Raw genomic sequence first — 20000 nt, forward strand, 5'->3', positions numbered from 1 at the left:
TTCCTTGCGCTAGTTGCGTGTGTGTTGGCCGCCATACTGCATGGCACTGCACAGTTGCTTGTGTGTTAGCCGCCATACTGCATCGCACTGCAGCAGCACTATCCCGCCGTGTAGCGTGCTGGAGTTTCTCCTGGCGTTTTATTGTGCTTCCTGCTGGGGCCATGCAATATCACTACTAGCATCGATGTGAGCTCAGCTCCATCGCATTCAACTCCTGTCCTTTCACTGGCTCACCATCATTCCTCTGTGGCTTGTATTCGGCTGTTTGTCTAGGTTCAACCTCGCTCCAGCCAGTGTTCGTCACTGGGAATGTTTGCACCGCCTCGTGACCTGTCGCATTCATCCCGTGTCACCGAGTATCCAGCACCTAGCACTGCTGATCGTGCCACGGCAGACTTGGAAGGAACACGTTTAGAAGAGCGTTGCCATGATTTGGCTCTGGGTGAGGAATATTTATGGGGGATCTCTGTTTTGTGTGTGTGTGTGTGGGGGTGGGTGGTCTGTGTGGGTGTCTGTGCGTGTGCTTGCAGTATGTCTTCGCTGTGTGTGAGTCTGTCTGTGTGTGAGTCTGTCTGTGTGTGTCTGTCTGTGTGTGTCTGTCTGTGTGTGTCTGTCTGTGTGTGTCTGTCTGTGTGTGTCTGTCTGTGTGTGTCTGTCTGTGTGTGTCTGTCTGTGTGTGTCTGTCTGTGTGTGTATGTGTGTGTGTGTCTGTGTGTGTCTGTGTGTCTGTGTGTCTGTGTCTGTGTGTCTGTGTCTGTGTGTGTGTGTGTGTGTGTGTGTCCTATTCCGATGTACTCCGTGTGGTGTAGACCAGGTGTGCATTGGGGGGTCGATTCACATGGCTTCGCCAGTTTTGTGGATTAGACAGTTATCTGGCGCTTGTCTTGTTCTGTTTCAATCAGAATCAGATCCGCTATCGTTGCTATAAAGAGAAAATCTGTGGGTGCACATCCAGTGCATTTGCAGATTTGCGTGCTCCTCTTGCGACGGGCGTATACATGGTACATGGTGTGTGTGTGTGTGTGTGTGTGTGTGTGTGTGTGTGTGTGTGTGTGTGTGTGTGTGTGTGTGTGTGTGTGTGTGTGTGTATGTGTGTGTTTGCAGTATTTCCTTGCTGTCTGCCTGTGGGTGAGTTTTGTAATACTTATGTCACAATCTTGCGGCACAATGATTGTGTGCTAGCCAGACCTAACATGGAGTCTGCTTTTGTTCTCTTGCTTTCCAATCTGCATTGTAGAGAACTATGAGCGGATGTCTATAACTACGGCGGCTGTCGCTGGCCGCTGGCGTTTCTTCCTCGAAAAACTTTGGCCCGTGTTCAGCAAGGACATGAAGGATAGTGAGCTAAGCCATGTCATGGACCGCACCTTGCCATTCCATGTCCGCGAGTCCAAGTTTCGTCGAGAACTGGAACAAACGCTGGATCTTCGCATGCGAAACCCTGCCGAGGTCCACCTCAAGGTACGGTGAAGCCCTGATATCAAGAGTACGTAAACCGGGGTGTTCATCTCCGCAACTTTGCTCCATGTGACCACTCATTGCGAAGTTTTTTTTTAGGTTCTCATGAATCATAGGATGACCTGCCATACCGTAGGTTCAGTCCTAACTCTCCGTATTACTAAAGTGATGACATTAAATATGTTAACACAGAAGGCGCGTGCTCTGTTCCCAACAAATTCTCACGGCTCATTCAGCCTCTGCAGCCGGGTCCTGCCCGGCTGCCTCCATACGGCTCACTCAGCCTCCGCAGCAGGGCTCTGCCCAGCTGCCATACACACACACACACACATTCACACAGCTCTAAGCTGTCACTCACTCGGAGCCTGGCAAAGCAATTGACAAACCCTCCTATTCCCCAAACTGGTTGCTCGTTGTGTGAGTGCGGCATGCAGATGCTTGTGTTAAATTCAATTAAAATAGAAGAAATCACATGGAAAGGAGTTATGAAACGATTATCCACGACTGTAACAAGATAATCAGCAGTCAAAAAGTGCGATAACAGGGCACAACACTGACATGTTGCTGAGACATTCAACGCGTGCATTTGTCACCTTCTGTACGACAAGCAGCCATGCGCAACAGAAATTCGCTTGGTGATATGGTAAAATGACCGTGCGAGGTGCAGCACAGGTGAATCACTATGAGCTGCAGTGGAAACACAAGCTTCGCTGTCGTCTGGTTGTTGTTCTCTTACTGATACAGTAAAACCTGTCTAAGACGACCGCTCGTAGGACCTGCAAAACGTGGTCTCTGTTACCACTTGGTCTCCCTGTCTAAGACGACCGCTCATAGGACCTGCAAAACGTGGTCTCCCTGTCTAAGACGACCGCTCGTAGGACCTGCAAAACGTGGTCTCTGTTACCACTTGGTCTCCCTGTCTAAGACGACCGCTCATAGGACCTGCAAAATGTGGTCTCCCTGTCTAAGACGACCGCTCATAGGACCTGCAAAACGTGGTCTCTGTTACCACTTGGTCTCCCTGTCTAAGACGACCGCTCATTGGACCTGCAAAACGTGGTCTCTGTTACCACTTGGTCTCCCTGTCTAAGACGACCGCTCATAGGACTTGCAAAACATGGTCTCTGTTACCACCTGGTCTCCCTGTCTAAGACGGCCGCTCATAGGACCTTCAAAACGTGGTCTCTGTTACCAGGTGGTCTCCTTATCCAGAGTCATTTGACTGAAATAGCACCCCTTGGTCCTGGTTTCAGTGGTCTTCTAAGTTCTAGGACAGGTGGTCTTCTTATTCGAGTGGTCGCCTTGACAGGTTTTACTGTACATGTGTGCTACAAACGTGATGAAATCCATGTTAGGTTAGTGAAATCCTGGTAGATGTATAGCATATCCCACCTGAGAATGGGCACTTTATAAGCAAGGTTGTTCTCAAGCCCGGCTCTCATATGCATACTACTGTAAATATACAAATTTTCGGCAGCTATAATTTCGGCTAAATTCGGCACCGACCCAAAACGCCTAAATTTAAACGCCGATGAAATTTTTCACAGCATCTGTCGCACTATACCATGCCCTCTACCCCGCGCCGAAAGTAAATCGCCGCCGAAATGTCAAAAATCGTGAAGTGCCGAAATTTTGTATATTTACAGATTTTTATTTATTTTTAAAGAGAGCACAAACCTACAAATCATGTTGAAAGACAAAAGGTACATTGGACTGGGTAGGCGCTATCCACAATGCCAGTTAATAGCTGTGCTGATGAAATACATGGACTCTGCCGACCATGGGTCTCGGCGTCACAGTGCCATGTATGCATCAAAATTAATCCTAAGTTTATAATGAGCCAACATAAGAAAGTGACTTAAGACAAAAAAATTAAATAAAAAACAAGGCAAAACAAGAAGGGAATAATAATAGTGGAAAAAATTGGGAGATTGAGAGATGCGTGGGTAGCTCTCGAGTGATACGGCAGGGTGAATCTAGACCAGAGTGGCTGGCAACTTTGTCGCAGGTGTGTGCAGCAGTGGCTTTCAGAGGTGGTCTGTAGCCCACAGCCAGTCAGTGTGTAGCAAGTGCTTCCATGCAGCTGCCTTGAAGCGGTGCAGCCGTTGCAGGGACATTGATGGCTGGAACAGGGAGGGTGGCAGTTGATTCCACAAACTGATGTGGGCAAACGGGAAGGACCGCCTGATGTACTCCGGTGCAGCTGGTGGTAGGGTATTGAGGAGCTGGTGAGGATGGGTCACCAGACCTTCGTGTAAGAATAATCCAGGAGAGTGAACTCGCTATCCTCTCTCGAGAGAGTGGTGGGAGAGCAGTCCCCACCCCCCCCCCCCCCCCCCCCCCCAAATTGCTCGCCTTATCTATCCAAGGCGAGCACAATACGGGTTTTTTCAACAACTTTATATTACTTCGTCAACATGGCAACAGCCAAGGCCCAAAAAAGTGTCCAGTTGACTCTGAAGGATCCGACGGATCTGAGATCTGGATCCCGATCCCGATCCTTACCAATCGAACATGCCCTAAGTCTGTGTGCTGGAAACCGTCTCTTGAATCTGCATGTAATGCTCACTCTGACATCGTGTACCATGGTACATGCACATCGCATGGGTGTGATGGAGTCATCACCACAGCTACACTCGCACCTCACTTCCTCCCAGCTGCACACTGGTCAGCTAGCAGGCTGGATTCTTCACGGCCACTTGACAAGTAGATTTACTCCAGAAACAAGTTGTTTCTGTCATATGCTGCCAAAGGTTATCCGCTAGCGGGACCGCCAAACTGTACATCTTGTGTAGGAACGTATATTTTCACTGAGTCCGTGTGTGCGCGTGTGCGCGCGCGCGCGTGTTTGCATGTGCGTGTGTGTGTGTGTGTGTGTGTGTGTGTGTGTGTGTGTGTGTGCATGTGTGTGTGTGCATGTCTCTTCCTCCTGAACCAGGTAACCCGGGGACCTCAGGCTCTCGCTGATTGCTTTGTGGGCCTTAATGCGCATGGAAGTGCTAGCGATTTGCCACCATGTGCCTTCCTCGGCTTCCTGAAAGTCGATTTTAAAGATGAGCCTGCAGAAGGTAGTGGAGTCATCCGCAACCTGTTCACTGTTGTTGCAGAGGTATGTTTTAACTAGTTCCCACCACCAAGTGTACATAACCAAGAGTGTGCAACTCGGCGATCCCCCAGCCCACGGCGGAATTTTTTTATGACATCAGTCTTTGGCGGCTGTTTGGCTCACTGATGCCATCATGCGTAGCCAGAGATCAAAGTACAAAGAATGTGTACATCGCAGCTACGGCAGTCGACGCAGAACAACGGGTGACAGATCGATGCGTCCTGAACCTGATGAACTCTCATCGTATCTACAAAACAAGCGCGGCAAAGCGTACACACTTGGTCATACTTCTACCAAACAATGACTCAATAAAATAATTCTGCCGTGGTTGAACCCATCACAGCTCGAGCTAGGAGTTGCACACCCTTCAGGGGCGTCGCACACGGTACGGTCACTACGGTATTGACCGTACCACTTTTTGCCCCAGATACAACAAAATCAACAAAATACACTGATCTGGGATCTAAAATTCCGAAATTTTCGGCTCAGCCACCACTCCCCCACAAGTAAATTGTACTTCAGATGGCTGACCGTACCACACTAAAATACCTTCCGACGTTGCCCCTGCCCTTGGTTATGTACTCTTGCTACTACTCTACACACTTCTGTCAAGAATATACATGAACTCTCAAGAGTGTGCAGCTCGGTAACTCTGCTTATTGGTTGCCGGTGGTAACAACTCATGCCACATGTGCCAACACTGCTACGTTCTGCACACACACACACACACACACACACACACACACACACACACACACACACACACACACACACACACACTCACACACACACACACACACACACACACTTGTACTTACTTGTACTTGTTGCTCACTGCCAAAACTGGTCACGTGAGTCCCCCCGGGAGAGGGGAGAGAGACTCAAAAGGAATCTTGGAAAGATGACTCAACTGGTTATTGAACCGCCCAACGGCCGACACCCCCTGAAATCCCCAAAACTCTGGGTGGACTTGAAAATGATCCCACTTATGGGCTCACCACACCTCAGTAAGTGGGTGAGGACAAGGTGCAGAAAAAGGATTGACGGCATCAGGGTATCCGTCCTGGGATCCAACTGCAGTTACCCCTGCCCCCAGTGAAGGTAATATTTGCTACTAGTGTGAGTGGCTAAATCAGAGTGGATCTGATAAAAGCTTCACTAGCACCATTGATTACACAAGAGTTAATCTAGCCAGAAGCAGTCCATGGTTAACAGGTATGTATACTACAAATAGAAAGTATATGAACCCTGGAACCAACAAAGGTGGCAGGTACAACATTACACCTTCAAGCAGCCGAGCCTGTTGGCAACAGACCCAACACAATCAGGCATACGTGTACCTACCAACCGAACTAGCTGGCACACACACACACACACACACACACACACACACAACACAACACAACACAACACAACATTTGTGCGAAGATTTTGAGCCTCGTCAGCGTTGGTGGGTGTGACTAGTAGTTTCGTATGCATGTTTATTAGGGTGAAACGAGTATCTATTGTGCTTTCATATCTTGTAACTAACGCTACTTGCCGTGATGATCGCAGCCATAAAATACTGACTCAAAGGCATGCATAATACATGCTTACCAGTAGACGAGCGGTACAACAAAAGCTTTTGAACAATCGAATGCCAATACGATCGAGTACAACATTTTGAGTACTCGCTCTTTTGAAATTTTCGAACAATTACTTGAATATTCAAACAAATCGTTTCACCCTCATTTCCCGCAGTGAGCCAGCACATGAACTTCACTGCTGAATTAAAAATTTAAAATGCATGGTCAGTCTCGTACAGCTAGCTGATTCGACCTGGTCTGGTCTCATCAGCGGAGTGGCATGCTGTCAAGAGTACAGGAACAGGAGGAGTGTGCAGCTCTGCAGCTGGTCCGGTGCATGTTGGAACTTTCTTTCTTTGACATCGCCTTTTAGTTAGAGCACACGACGCGCATGCCGTACGAAACGTGCGCAAAGCATGCCTCCATCGCCAGTTTGTGTTCTTGCTGCTTTCAGTACGAAATTAAGTTTTTCTCCCACTGCTATTTCTTTTACCGTGCCCGTAGTGTGAGTTTAGGGAAACTCGGCCACGTTCAAAGGGCCACTTAGCGGACGTCGACAATGGATTCCGCTGTGGGCCAAACCAATCAGAGTTGCACACTCTTGCTTTTGTACTCTTGGTGATCTGGATGTCAAACACAAGGTGGAAACTGCAAAACAGCATTCTCGTTATGTTCACGACAGCATGCGTGCCATCCCTTAAACACACGCGATATCAGCTTGCCAACCACATCCGCCTTCGAGGCTTTGGCACTTCGTTTTGCTTCTCCTTGCTAAGGTCACGTTCAGACTACCGATAAAAGTGAAGGAAAGGGAAAGTTTCCAAGGGGATTTGATCACGTGACGTTACTGGTAGGCACTTCAGTCACGTGACACGGCGTGTCAAAAAGTGCTAACGCTGAATCGCGTACATGCGTGGCACCGCGGAAAGGTGCATGCATAGATCGATCTCTAGCTGCACGGAAGCTGCGCAGGGCCTTCTCGTGTGGCGCAGCATGTAGCTGAGGCCCTCAGCTTTCGTTTGAGCCCACATACGTCATGATGCGGCAATTTTTTGAACTCACGTACAGTTCGAGTAAAATCGGCAAGGATTTTTCGGGCATTTCACTTGATTGCACGCATTTGCCATGTAGCTCATCGTCTTCAGCGTCGTATTTCCTTTCGGAATCAGTTGTCCTCGTTTGTCCAACACTTTGCGCATTGCTGCGCAAGAAGAAATAATGCGAGGTGTTATTGAAAGCGAGCCGCGACAGGCGTCCTCCCGGCAGTAGTCCTTGTTCGTCGGAGCCCATGCGCATGGCTGCGCAAGAAGAAATATTGCCAGGTGTTATAATTATATTGGAGTCGCATCGGAGCAGTCGTCCTCTCCTGCAGGCGACGAGTAGGACAGTATATACTTCGGCGACTGGACCAAGAGAGCTGACATCAAAAAGGCCTGCTTGGAACAAATCGTCAGCTGATCAGCAGGTGGCTTCCAGCGACCAAGAAAAGCATTGACGGTGATATTATACCAAGAATCCAGCACACACTCTATGCACAAAATCTCTCATGCTGGAGTTGCTGAAGTTTCAGTAGTCCCAAACATTTGCAAACGATGTTCTACATGTAATAGTTTGTCATTTCTTTCCGTCAAATACGCGGTAAAATTCTAGTTTGCTCAGTCTTCGGCTCATTGTTCTTCCGTATTCGTCACCACTTCAGTACTGTACATGTAGCAACAATGTGTTCTGGCACTGAATTATTGTAGTTACTTTATCTTACCTCAAAGTCTCATCTTATGCTTTTCCAAAGGCTTCTCTGCACTGTTTTCATGCTGTTGCGATGGAGTTGCTATGGAGTTGCCATGGTGACCACACCCGATATCTTCGTCTGAGCTGCCGGACGGATGAAAAATGCGAAGTTTTTCCAAACCATGCTGTTTCTGCATTCATCTGGTTATTTTGACCTGCTTCCAGCGAGCCTGGTATTTTGCCACTATAGACACTGAAGCAAGTCCTACCAATTTCTGGTATGCTGCTGGTGCCGTCGAAATACTGAAATTGCCGTTATTCAATTCTCCGACTTTGGATGGCTATATCTCTGTGCCAAGTTATTCTTTTTGCTTCAAATTTTCTGTGGAGTCTTCCTAAACCTATCTGAATCGGATACAAGAAAGAAATACGAGTATTTCTGGTTTTGAAAAAACCGCCTGAAGTGCCTATTACTGGCACTTTGCCGGCGGAAAAGTTTTACTGTCGCGGCTGCTGCATTCCGGCAGTAAAAAAGGTGCTCAGGCTAGGAGTAGGGGAAAATCCCTTCTCAGTGCCGCGGTGAGCACTGCACAAGTAACGTTGGTTTACCGGTAGTATGAATGTCCTTCACGGTTTATCGCCATTCACGGTTTGACGAGGTTCTCGGTAGTCTGAACACGTCCTTATCTTGCAATGGAAGCCTGTGTGTGGTCTGCGGGTAAGGCTTGTCAACTTTGGGTTTTACTAGTGCCACCATTGTGCCGGACATGATCCTCTCGCAGACGTCAGTGTTGATATTTCATCCGCTGTTGTGTGCGTGCGTGCGTGTGTGTGTGTGTGTGTGTGTGCGTGTGTGCGTGCGTGTGTGTGCGTGTGTGTGTGTGTGCGTGTGTGTGTGTGTGTGTGTGTGTGTGTGTGTGTGTGTGTGTGTGTGTGTGCATGTGTGTGCGTGTACGTGCGTGCGTGTTTTTAGATCCTGGAATCGAATCACACTCTTCCTAAGTACACCACCAGTAGTCCAGCGAGTAAGTAGTAATAGTGATGATGCAGTAGCCACTACAGTCAGACCTCGCTTATCCGGTCCTCGTTTATCCGGATCCCTCGCCATCCGGAAGAAAATCGTTGGTTACCAATTTACAGCATAATTATGCCATGCTTGCATACAGTATGTGTGTTTGATTATCCGGTTCCCTCGCCTATCCGGATATTTTTGTGGAAAACGGATGTGTGCGGTTATGCGAGGTCTGACTCTACTTGTACTAGTTCTTTATTTCCAAATTTGGGTTGTCTTTTTGCTTTGACTCTTACTTCATGGATTCACGCGTTTGGCCCAATTGGTGTTGTGATTATACCCATTCTCAACTAGTACAGTAGACACCACTACTGTAGTACTGTAGTACAGCCCAGATTCAGGCAGGTTGGGACCGGGCACTGCCAGTAAACTGCCCAGATTCAGGCAGGTTGGGACCGGGCACTGCCAGTAAACTGCCCAGATTCAGGCAGGTTGGGACCGGGCACTGCCAGTAAACTGCCCAGATTCAGGCAGGTTGGGACCGGGCACTGCCAGTAAACTGCCCAGATTCAGGCAGGTTGGGACCGGGCACTGCCAGTAAACTGCCCAGATTCAGGCAGGTTGGGACCGGGCACTGCCAGTAAACTGCCCAGATTCAGGCAGGTTGGGACCCGGCACTGCCAGTAAACTGCCCAGATTCAGGCAGGTTGGGACCGGGCACTGCCAGTAAACTGCCCAGATTCAGGCAGGTTGGGACCGGGCACTGCCAGTAAACTGCCCAGATTCAGGCAGGTTGGGACCGGGCACTGCCAGTTAACTGCCCAGATTCAGGCAGGTTGGGACCCGGCACTGCCAGTAAACTGCCCAGATTCAGGCAGGTTGGGACCGGGCACTGCCAGTAAACTGCCCAGATTCAGGCAGGTTGGGACCCGGCACTGCCAGTAAACTGCCCAGATTCAGGCAGGTTGGGACCGGGCACTGCCAGTAAACTGCCCAGATTCAGGCAGGTTGGGACCCGGCACTGCCAGTAAACTGCCCAGATTCGGGCAGGTTGGGACCGGGCACTGCCAGTAAACTGCCCAGATTCAGGCAGGTTGGGACCCGGCACTGCCAGTAAACTGCCCAGATTCGGGCAGGTTGGGACCGGGCACTGCCAGTAAACTGCCCAGATTCAGGCAGGTTGGGACCGGGCACTGCCAGTAAACTGCCCAGATTCAGGCAGGTTGGGACCGGGCACTGCCAGTAAACTGCCCAGATTCAGGCAGGTTGGGACCCGGCACTGCCAGTAAACTGCCCAGATTCAGGCAGGTTGGGACCCGGCACTGCCAGTAAACTGCCCAGATTCAGGCAGGTTGGGACCGGGCACTGCCAGTAAACTGCCCAGATTCAGGCAGGTTGGGACCGGGCACTGCCAGTAAACTGCCCAGATTCAGGCAGGTTGGGACCGGGCACTGCCAGTAAACTGCCCAGATTCAGGCAGGTTGGGACCGGGCACTGCCAGTAAACTGCCCAGATTCAGGCAGGTTGGGACCCGGCACTGCCAGTAAACTGCCCAGATTCAGGCAGGTTGGGACCCGGCACTGCCAGTAAACTGCCCAGATTCAGGCAGGTTGGGACCCGGCACTGCCAGTAAACTGCCCAGATTCAGGCAGGTTGGGACCGGGCACTGCCAGTAAACTGCCCAGATTCAGGCAGGTTGGGACCGGGCACTGCCAGTAAACTGCCCAGATTCAGGCAGGTTGGGACCGGGCACTGCCAGTAAACTGCCCAGATTCAGGCAGGTTGGGACCGGGCACTGCCAGTAAACTGCCCAGATTCAGGCAGGTTGGGACCGGGCACTGCCAGTAAACTGCCCAGATTCAGGCAGGTTGGGACCGGGCACTGCCAGTAAACTGCCCAGATTCAGGCAGGTTGGGACCGGGCACTGCCAGTAAACTGCCCAGATTCAGGCAGGTTGGGACCGGGCACTGCCAGTAAACTGCCCAGATTCAGGCAGGTTGGGACCGGGCACTGCCAGTAAACTGCCCAGATTCAGGCAGGTTGGGACCGGGCACTGCCAGTAAACTGCCCAGATTCAGGCAGGTTGGGACCGGGCACTGCCAGTAAACTGCCCAGATTCAGGCAGGTTGGGACCGGGCACTGCCAGTAAACTGCCCAGATTCAGGCAGGTTGGGACCGGGCACTGCCAGTAAACTGCCCAGATTCAGGCAGGTTGGGACCGGGCACTGCCAGTAAACTGCCCAGATTCAGGCAGGTTGGGACCGGGCACTGCCAGTAAACTGCCCAGATTCAGGCAGGTTGGGACCGGGCACTGCCAGTAAACTGCCCAGATTCAGGCAGGTTGGGACCGGGCACTGCCAGTAAACTGCCCAGATTCAGGCAGGTTGGGACCCGGCACTGCCAGTAAGGGCGCGTTCAGACTACCGTGAACCCCGTCAAACCGTGAATGCCGATAAACCGTGAAGGACATTCACACTACCGATAACAAACTAACGTTACCGTGAAGTTTTCAGCTCTCACCGCGGCACTGACAAGGGATTTTCCCTTTTTTTCGCAGCGCGCATGCAGCCTGAGCACTTTTTTACTGCCGGTAAAAGTTTACTGCCGCAGCAGCCGCGGCAGTAAAACTTTCCCACCGGTAACGTGCCAGTAACGTCACGTGATCAAATCACCTCGGCGACTTTCCCAATCGGTCACTTTTTATCGGTAGTCTGAACGCGCCCTAAACTGCCCAGATTCAGGCAGGTTGGGACCCGGCACTGCCAGTAAACTGCCCAGATTTGGGCAGGTTGGGACCGGGCACTGTCAGTAAACTGCCCAGATTCGGGCAGGTTGGGACCGGGCACTGCCAGTAAACTGCCCAGATTCGGGCAGGTTGGGACCGGGCACTGCCAGTAAACTACCCAGATTCAGGCAGGTTGGGACCGGGCACTGCCAGTAAACTGCCCAGATTCAGGCAGGTTGGGACCGGGCACTGCCAGTAAACTGCCCAGATTCGGGCAGGTTGGGACCGAGCACTGCCAGTAAACTGCCCAGATTCGGGCAGGTTGGGACCGAGCACTGCCACGGTAACTAGGCACTGCCTGTCACTCTGATGCTTGCATACTCCAGTACTTACTGCATGCAGGTAAACGGTGTTGTGTGTACTGTAAAGTGAGAAACTGTCGCTAGAGATTAAATTTCGCTATTTTCGCAACCATCACACATTCACGAATATAAATCGCCGCAAACCTCTCCGTACATTGATTGGAGACCATACAAGATCCGACTGAAGAGGTACAATCGCAAAAGTTTCTCATCGTGAACCAGCCCAATTTAAGAAAATGCTAAATTTGCGCACCGCGAAGGTTTGTCGCTTTACAGTACTCTCTGGACTGAATATTTACGGCAAAATATCTCTTTCATCCTTCCATCCAAGCACTGATGCACAAGAATTCAGCTGGACGCTTCATTCTTTTTTTTAAATATTTTCAACAGTAATGTACTTTCCTATAAGGGTGTGCAGACTCCACTGTAGCCACTTCATGTTTCACACAGTTATACTTCACCACTACTCAAAAACGATCTCTCGGCTGCGAATTCTTCCAAAAATAATAAAATCCAAATTTTCGAGCCAGACCCATCTTCCTGATAGACCTGGCCCGAAAATTTGGATTTTATTATTTTTGGAAAATTTTGTAGCCGAGAGACCGGTTTTTGGTAGTGGTGTATAACTGTGTGGGTAATGTACTTTGCTTCTGTTTTCCTTCCGTGTAACGTTCCCTGTAGTTTTCACTAGCACCAGGGTGAGAGTCCCCGCGTCGGCCTACAACCGTCTATCTAAACCGGAATCGACCCTGACGGCTGAAGGTATGTTGCTGCTGCTGCTGCTCCTGTTGTTGTGTGCGACGTTGAGCCTGGGCTGGACTGTTGGTTTCCTTTTCTTGCAGCCCCAATTAAAGGGGGAACTGTCACCAAAATGTTTTATTGCCTTTAATACACTGTGGCTGGGAGGTTTGCTGTTCCTGGCGGTAAACTTCGTTTTCTTCCGAGGCGTGCTAAATTGTGCCGGAGCACAAGCCGATGTGATGTTCAACTTACTTGCCCCTTGTCCGTATTTTCCGTCAACCCAACGAAGCAAGTCATGTCTGACGTGCTGTACGATAATCGGTATGTGTACCGTAAAGTCCGTTGCAAACGCCCACTTTGCAGCAAACGCCCACCGCAGCGGGTCCATACTACTTCCTCCGCCTAAGCAAAATGTTCGCTTATCGTTACAGTTTTTACTGATACATTCCAGGTTCTCAGAACGGCTTATGTATGTATGTATGTATAACTCATAATCACAAGGTAATCGTAGAGGCATTAATCAGCGAGAGAATTGTGAATGATGTCTCTGAATCCAACTCTATCGTGTGCTGCATGAGAGAGAGCATGCAAGGGAAGACCCGTCCAACTTTTAATGTTAGAACGGCTTATAACGACTCGGAATGAGTTGAGGAGTCGTTGAACATCAAGAGAAACTCTCCAAGTCGAAAAATGTAGAAGTCATCCTTTGTCATCAGCCGACGCAGCACTTGTTGTCGGGTAGTACTTCGCACTTTCCAGAAGCGCAAATATTTTCTATCGACACTTTCCCAAGCGCTTCACCTCCTTCACGAGTACGATCGGTTGTGTTTCTTACCAGCCGAAGCTGGCGAGCTCAGTCAGCGTCGCTTTGCTGGATCATTCACGTTGACATCAGGCAAATGAGCTGGGCGAGTGACAACCCTGTCATCGAAGCCTTTCTTTTCCAACTGTTTTGCCCAGTGCCGATTCTGGTTCATTTTGCAGTATGTGGGCGAGCGTCGCTGAGTGGCTTTCTCAGCTTCAAGCTCGCGTGCATTTTTACCGTACACACACCTTGAGCAGGATGCAATCAAACACGCTGGCTTTTCGCAACATGACACCTCTGCTCTGTACTCCAGTGCCAGCAGTGGTACTCTAGCAGCACCCACCTTGACCAGTGACCGACTTCGTGTCTTTTTTACCAGTTCACTCGCATTCAACGCGCTCTACTCTAGATGTTTATTTACCGTATTTTACCGGTTGTAAGTCGACCCCGGTTATAAGTCGACCCCCCTATCTGGAGGTCTCAATTCTGCGTTTTAAAGTTTTCACCCAAAGAAGCACTACTAACCACCTCCTGCAACTAACACATCAACAAATCATGTAAACATTCCTTATTGGAGGATATAACGTCCCAATCCTTGAAAAAGGCCAATAAACTGGGAGAATGTGTAAACATGGTGCACTCGTGCATGCAGTGCAGGTCATTTTTTGTAAGATACTGATAGTTCCCGGTTATAAGTCGAATCCCGGTTGTAAGTCGACCCCCACCCTTTCTCCTTCTATTTTAAGTCGTAAAAGGTCGACTTACAACCGGAAAAATACGGTACTCTTTGCCGACTTCGCCGACTTTTTTGGAACTGGTACGCCTGAACCAGCAGATTTGTGTGGTGGTGAAGTGCACAAGATGCAAAAAATTGCTGTCAGACACCTCTCATTGGGCTGAAGGAGATAAGCGAAAATTTTGCCTGGGCGGAGGAAGTATTTTCGTCTTTTTCAGGTCAATATAGGTGTAGAAAACTGGCATGAAGGTCGAATGCGTACGAAAACGACTGTAATGCCTACAAACTGCTTACCGTATTTCCGCGCATATGAAGCCATGGCGTTATAGGTGAAACATCGCTGTTTTGGACCAAAATTTTACAGAAAATAGCCATGGCGCTAAAAGTGAGAGACGCGTACATGCAAAAATCTGCGGAGTAAGTACTCGTACGGTGCCGTAGCACGTTCATGTCGAGCATCCATGTACTTTCATTTTTCCCTGAAAATTTCAAATTGTGAACCTATTGTGTACAAGGTGGCATGTGACAGCGGGGATGGGTACATGCAGAGAGAATCACCGCTACTGTAGGTTCACTGAAAGAACTGAACTCACCTTTAACGCCAGATGCAACTTCCTCCACATTGAATTTTGTTCACTTATAACACCATGGCTTTATCAGTGAGGGTGGCTTCGGATATAACGCCATGGCTTTATATGCGCGGAAATACGGTATGTCTTACCAGGAGGCTCTGCAAAAGCGATTGTCATTATCTTGCTGCAAAGACAAAAACTTCTGTCAAGATTTCCTTTCATTCGATAAATGAGTCGTCTTTGTGGTAGTTCGCTCTCCATGTGGTAATGCTGTAGAATCCATCTGGTTTTCATGAAATTTCTGCAGTGCCACAATGTGGCGCTTTCAGAACGGAACAGTGATTGTTCTGACGAAACGCCATTCAGCGACTTGACCAGTCGCAGTATTGCAGTTACAAGTCGAACAGGGTATGTCACAGAAGCTACACCCACAAATATTAAAAGTCGCTGCTAACTTGTTGAAAACTCTGAAGTGCTCGAGAAAAACCTTTGAGCCTTTGAGCGTTGCGTGATTTGTAAATGGTGGCTTGAAACACCATCAGAAGTGTATTTGGTTCCTGCAATACTCTGTTCTTCGCTACCTTGCTATTCGGAAGAAACTCCCGTGTGGATTTGCGAAATAAAACAACCATCATCATAAAATCCCCACGAGCTAGCTCGTAGCTAGTGCCCGAAAAGATTTTGAAACGAGGAAAGTGGACATAGGCTACGTTCGTTTTTAGCTACTTGGTAGAGTAGAGTCACTCTACCGATAGAGGTAGATGGTAGAGGCAAGTGTACGAACGCTGTTCTACCAGATCTACAAGTAGTAGTTTACACGATGCGTACGTGAAAGGTTTCTTTTTTTTATGGAGTTGTGTACAAATCCTTGATCTTGCTGGAAATCCTGTAGCTCTACCAACTTCTACCGGATTCTACCAACTTTTTCCCGGTAGAGCCGGTAGAGGAAAGTAGAATCTACCCTTTTGAGTACAATTTTTTTCAAAAAACGAACACCTCTACCGAAAGAAGTAGTTTCAGAAGAATTCTACCCAAACCTGTAGATCAAAAACGAACGCCCCCATAGTTTACCGTAGCAAAGCGCTCATCGCGCTACGGTGTGAGATGCACTTTCGTACAGCAGGGTGACAGTGCATGGGGTCAGTGCGTACAGGCCAGCAGATCTTGCAAAAATGGGGTGCGCGTTTGCAGCGGACTTTACGGTACTCGTGCATTGTCTAATAAATGTCTGAATCACATGTTTTTTATGGCATACTATTTATAAATGGGAAAAAGGAAGAAAAAAGAAACTCCATCGCAGTGAACAGGATTCGAACCTGTGCGGGCAGAGCCCAATTTAACCACTCGGCCACCACTGCTTGTGCATTGGTTGTTGCATGTTGGCCAGGTGACATTGATTATTGTGTGTGTCAGACTTATCAATGGCACTGGCTGCTGTTACTGACCAGTATATGCTTTGCTGTCTGTTTCTTTGTTATTTCATGTGGCTGCAGAGAAAGGTGTAGCGCGTGATGAGCTTTGGTGGAGTGACATTCAAAAAAGCCCAAGTCGTTCCATTGGCGCCAATCTGAGTGGGCACACCATGCAGATGAGGAAAGCTTGCCTTGGAGATCGTCTGGCAGCGCGATTGCTGGATCATCGGGATGCTGTAAGCATTGGCTTCAACTGCATGGTATTGTTCTCTGGTAGGCTGCTGGGACTTTCCCCTTTCCAGCACGTGTATGGGCACAGTAGGCAGTGGACCAGTAATGAAGAAAACAATCCTTCATCTGGAATACATGCTGTAAACCCTGGAACCTTTGCGCCTGTTTTAGTTCGCGATTTGCGAGCACAGGCACATTTGCACCTGGAGATGTTTGCGATTGGAGTCAATTTCCTCAGTTTCTTTACTACAGTTCTACGTTTCGCTCCGGCTTACTTTTGCGAATTCACGCCCATCGCGACGGCCGCGAAGGATTCTGGACCGCAAACGTTTCCGCGTTTACAGTATGCCGTAAGGTGCAGTTGATCCCCCCCCCCCCCCCACGCTCTGTTGCTTCCCTGCTGTTTTTTTCCGGAAATTAGAGAGGGGGTTAATTTCTACAAGCTAACGGGCTGGTTAGAATCCTCTTTCGTCGTGTGGCCGTGGCTGCGTGTGTGTATGTGGGTGTGTTATGTGGGTGTGCGTGTGTATGTGCGTACGTATGTACGTGAGCGAGCATGCGTGCGTTTGTGCCTGTGGGTGTGTGCCTGCATGCGTGCGTGTGTGCCTGTGCCTGTGCTTGTGGCCAGGCTAAAGTGGTGGCATCCATGGTGGACCATGCACCGGCCTGGCTGCTACTGCAGTTCCTTGAGGACAATGCTTTGCTGCATAAACACTATCGTCATGTGTGTCTCACCTTGCAGAACCAGTAAGTGTGGTGTACACGTACTCGTAAATCTATAGCATCTTGGTTGGCTTGCATGTCCTGCTTTAATGGCAGGATCTAGGGCTGCGTTTTAAAATTAGGGCTGCAACGAATATTCTATTTCACAAACGAACGAATACTCATCCATAACGAACGAATAACGAAGTTTCTCTCAAAATGCTGAATTATGTCGAAACAATTATTTAAATAGGAACTAAATCGATTTTTTTGTAAATGAATCGAATATTCTATACCAAAAGAATCTTAGAAAGAGTTTGGCTAGTCCCCAGTTGTTCTAGATCAAGTAGATGTCTAGTGGAGTCATGTCCACTACTCTTGTGAGTCATAGTCCTCTTTCTCAACACGTAACACATGTACATATCACTCCATCTGTTCAAGAATTACTACAAATTGATCGACAGGAGCAGAGTATGCGCACGTGTCACAACGAACGAATATTCTAAAGGGGAAAATATTCCTTCCATCGGGTTCCTAACGAATATCAATCGAATATTCGAATATTCCTTGCAGCCCTATTTAAAATGTTCGAGTGTTACAACGAATGTTACAACTACTTCAAAATAGCCGTGCAAGAAATAATGAAGCTAGCCCTAGCTACCAACTTCTGTCAGAATGATCAAATTTATATTCTGCCTTGATTCTAAAATTCATATTGCTGATTGGCCTACCGGCAGGAATATGAGAGATTTGTCTCTGTTTGAAATTGGAGCGATCTTTACTAGACTGCAGAACTATTAGCTAAATCTGGAGCGTACGATTCTAATGTTTGTTTTCAGAGGAGGTTGCTGCATTATCCCGACTTGTGTGTGTATGTGTGTGTGCATGCGGGCGTGTGGGCGTATGTTTAGCCACCCACGCTAATAGCAAGTATTACCTTCACTGGGGACAGGGGTAAATGCAGTTGGATCCCGGGGCGGATACCCTGATGCCGTCAATCCTTTTTCTGCACCTTGTCCTCACCCACTTACTGAGGTGTGGTGAGCCCATAAGTGGGATCATTTCCAAGTCCACCCATAGTTTGGGGTTTCCCGGTTCAATATCGAATTGAGTCATCTTTCCAAGATTCCTTTTGAGTTTCTCTCCCCTCTCCTGGGGAGACCCATGTGACCAGTTATGGCAGTGAGCAAGTACAAGTGTGTGTGTTAATTAGCCACACACAGATCTTCTTATTGCATGGCCTACGGAGGGTGCACTGGTCGTAGGGATGAAAATAAACAAAGAAAGTACGACTGACGGCTTGTGTGTTTTGGCACTGGCACTGCACTAGTAGAGCATGGCTATACACTAGCAGTTTGCAGTTTGCAGTTTGCACTGTGAAAGCCTCCCACCAGTGTGTCTGGTTTGAATGGGGTTGTTTTGCCTGACAATGGTTTGTTTATGTCCTTTCAGCTCCGTCTTGAGGAATGAGTGGGTGGACCTTGAGGAGGCTGAGGATTCGAATCCTGTGTACTTTCAAGGCAAGGTTGCCGTATTTGAATCCGAGCAAGAGTCTCTCTTCTACCCCGGCAAGGAAACGGGTTTCTTCTCACTAAGGCCTGGCCCAGCCACGGCTCTTCGAGACAATGCATACGTCAACGTCGGAAGGTAATGAAGAGAAATAGCCGTGTGCTGCATGTGCATGTGCTCTGTTGAAATAGCCGTGTGCTGCATGTGCATGTGCTCTGTTGAAATGCACATACAGTAAAACCTATAGAATTGCCATCACTCGGATATGGCCACCACTCGGATATGGCCACCACTCGGATATGGCCACCACTCGGATATGGCCACCACTCGGATATGGCCACCACTCGGATATGGCCACCACTCGGATATGGCCACCACTCGGATATGGCCACCACTCGGATATGGCCACCACTCGGATATGGCCACCACTCGGATATGGCCACCACTCGGATATGGCCACCACTCGGATATGGCCACCACTTGACCGTGGCGACCAGTTTTCCTTGTCACGGACGCATTCACATTCAAAACAGCTCGGATAAGGCGACCACTCGCTCAACGCGACCAACGACTACCCACCCGCGACCGCGTCCCACCCTACTAGTACAGTCATGTACATGCATGATTAGTAGCATACATTTAGATGTAGGCGTGTGCAGTGTGATGCACTGATCGAAATGATATATCGCATGTACATGTATAGTGAATATGTTCACGTGGCCCACTGAACCTGGATAAGAAGACCACCGGGCCAAGGTGACCACTTTTTCTCATCCCTTGAGCAGTCGCCTTAGACAGGTTTCATTGTATGTAGTTTGAAGTACCGTTTATCCTACACGCAGCTGTGCAGTCTAGCAGCATTGCAGTGCTCAATGCATGGAAGTTCACACACAGTATAGTCGCACAGTACAGGATGAGCAGTTGTGGAGGTCTATTCGCAGCTATACATACAGCATACACTATGCTGTGACAAGTTCTGCAGTGACTAGAAACCACTAGATAGTACAAGAAAGCTCAGCCAGCATTCACATTTAGTGAAGTTGACAAGCACAGAGGACTGACTCTGAGGACCTCTGGAATAATACGAGCAGTTGCTTTTGGGGCAATGAGCATGCACAGCCATAAACCACAGCACTGCTTTTATTATTATAAAAATGATACTTACGGAAACACGGGTCAGCAATCGGCAGCGGAGCGCAGAATTAGCGAAAAACATACACCCGAAGTCGTTATTCCCAAGGTCGACTGAATGTCATACCTGCCAAGTATTTCAAAGTACTAATGGCGCGTTTGGTTGGTACGAACTAGAACGGGATTCACCAGAACAGCGCGTTTG

General features: G+C 48.8%; 1 protein-coding gene across 1 annotated transcript in view; it reads left to right on the forward strand.

Moving 5' to 3' along the window:
- LOC135822501 (E3 ubiquitin-protein ligase UBR5-like) overlaps positions 1 to 20000 on the forward strand; it is a 51413-nt gene that overhangs the window by 22114 nt on the left and 9299 nt on the right. Inside the window, exons 19-26 of the mRNA XM_065335282.1 lie at positions 274 to 442; positions 1238 to 1461; positions 4397 to 4567; positions 8831 to 8882; positions 12638 to 12718; positions 16304 to 16458; positions 17082 to 17200; positions 18608 to 18802. Of these exons, the coding sequence (XP_065191354.1) occupies positions 274 to 442; positions 1238 to 1461; positions 4397 to 4567; positions 8831 to 8882; positions 12638 to 12718; positions 16304 to 16458; positions 17082 to 17200; positions 18608 to 18802 (1166 nt within the window). The remainder of the gene's footprint in view (positions 1 to 273; positions 443 to 1237; positions 1462 to 4396; positions 4568 to 8830; positions 8883 to 12637; positions 12719 to 16303; positions 16459 to 17081; positions 17201 to 18607; positions 18803 to 20000) is intronic.

The sequence above is a fragment of the Sycon ciliatum genome, chromosome 8 (genome assembly GCF_964019385.1).
Source record: "Sycon ciliatum chromosome 8, ocSycCili1.1, whole genome shotgun sequence".
In the NCBI taxonomy this organism is placed as follows: domain Eukaryota; kingdom Metazoa; phylum Porifera; class Calcarea; order Leucosolenida; family Sycettidae; genus Sycon; species Sycon ciliatum.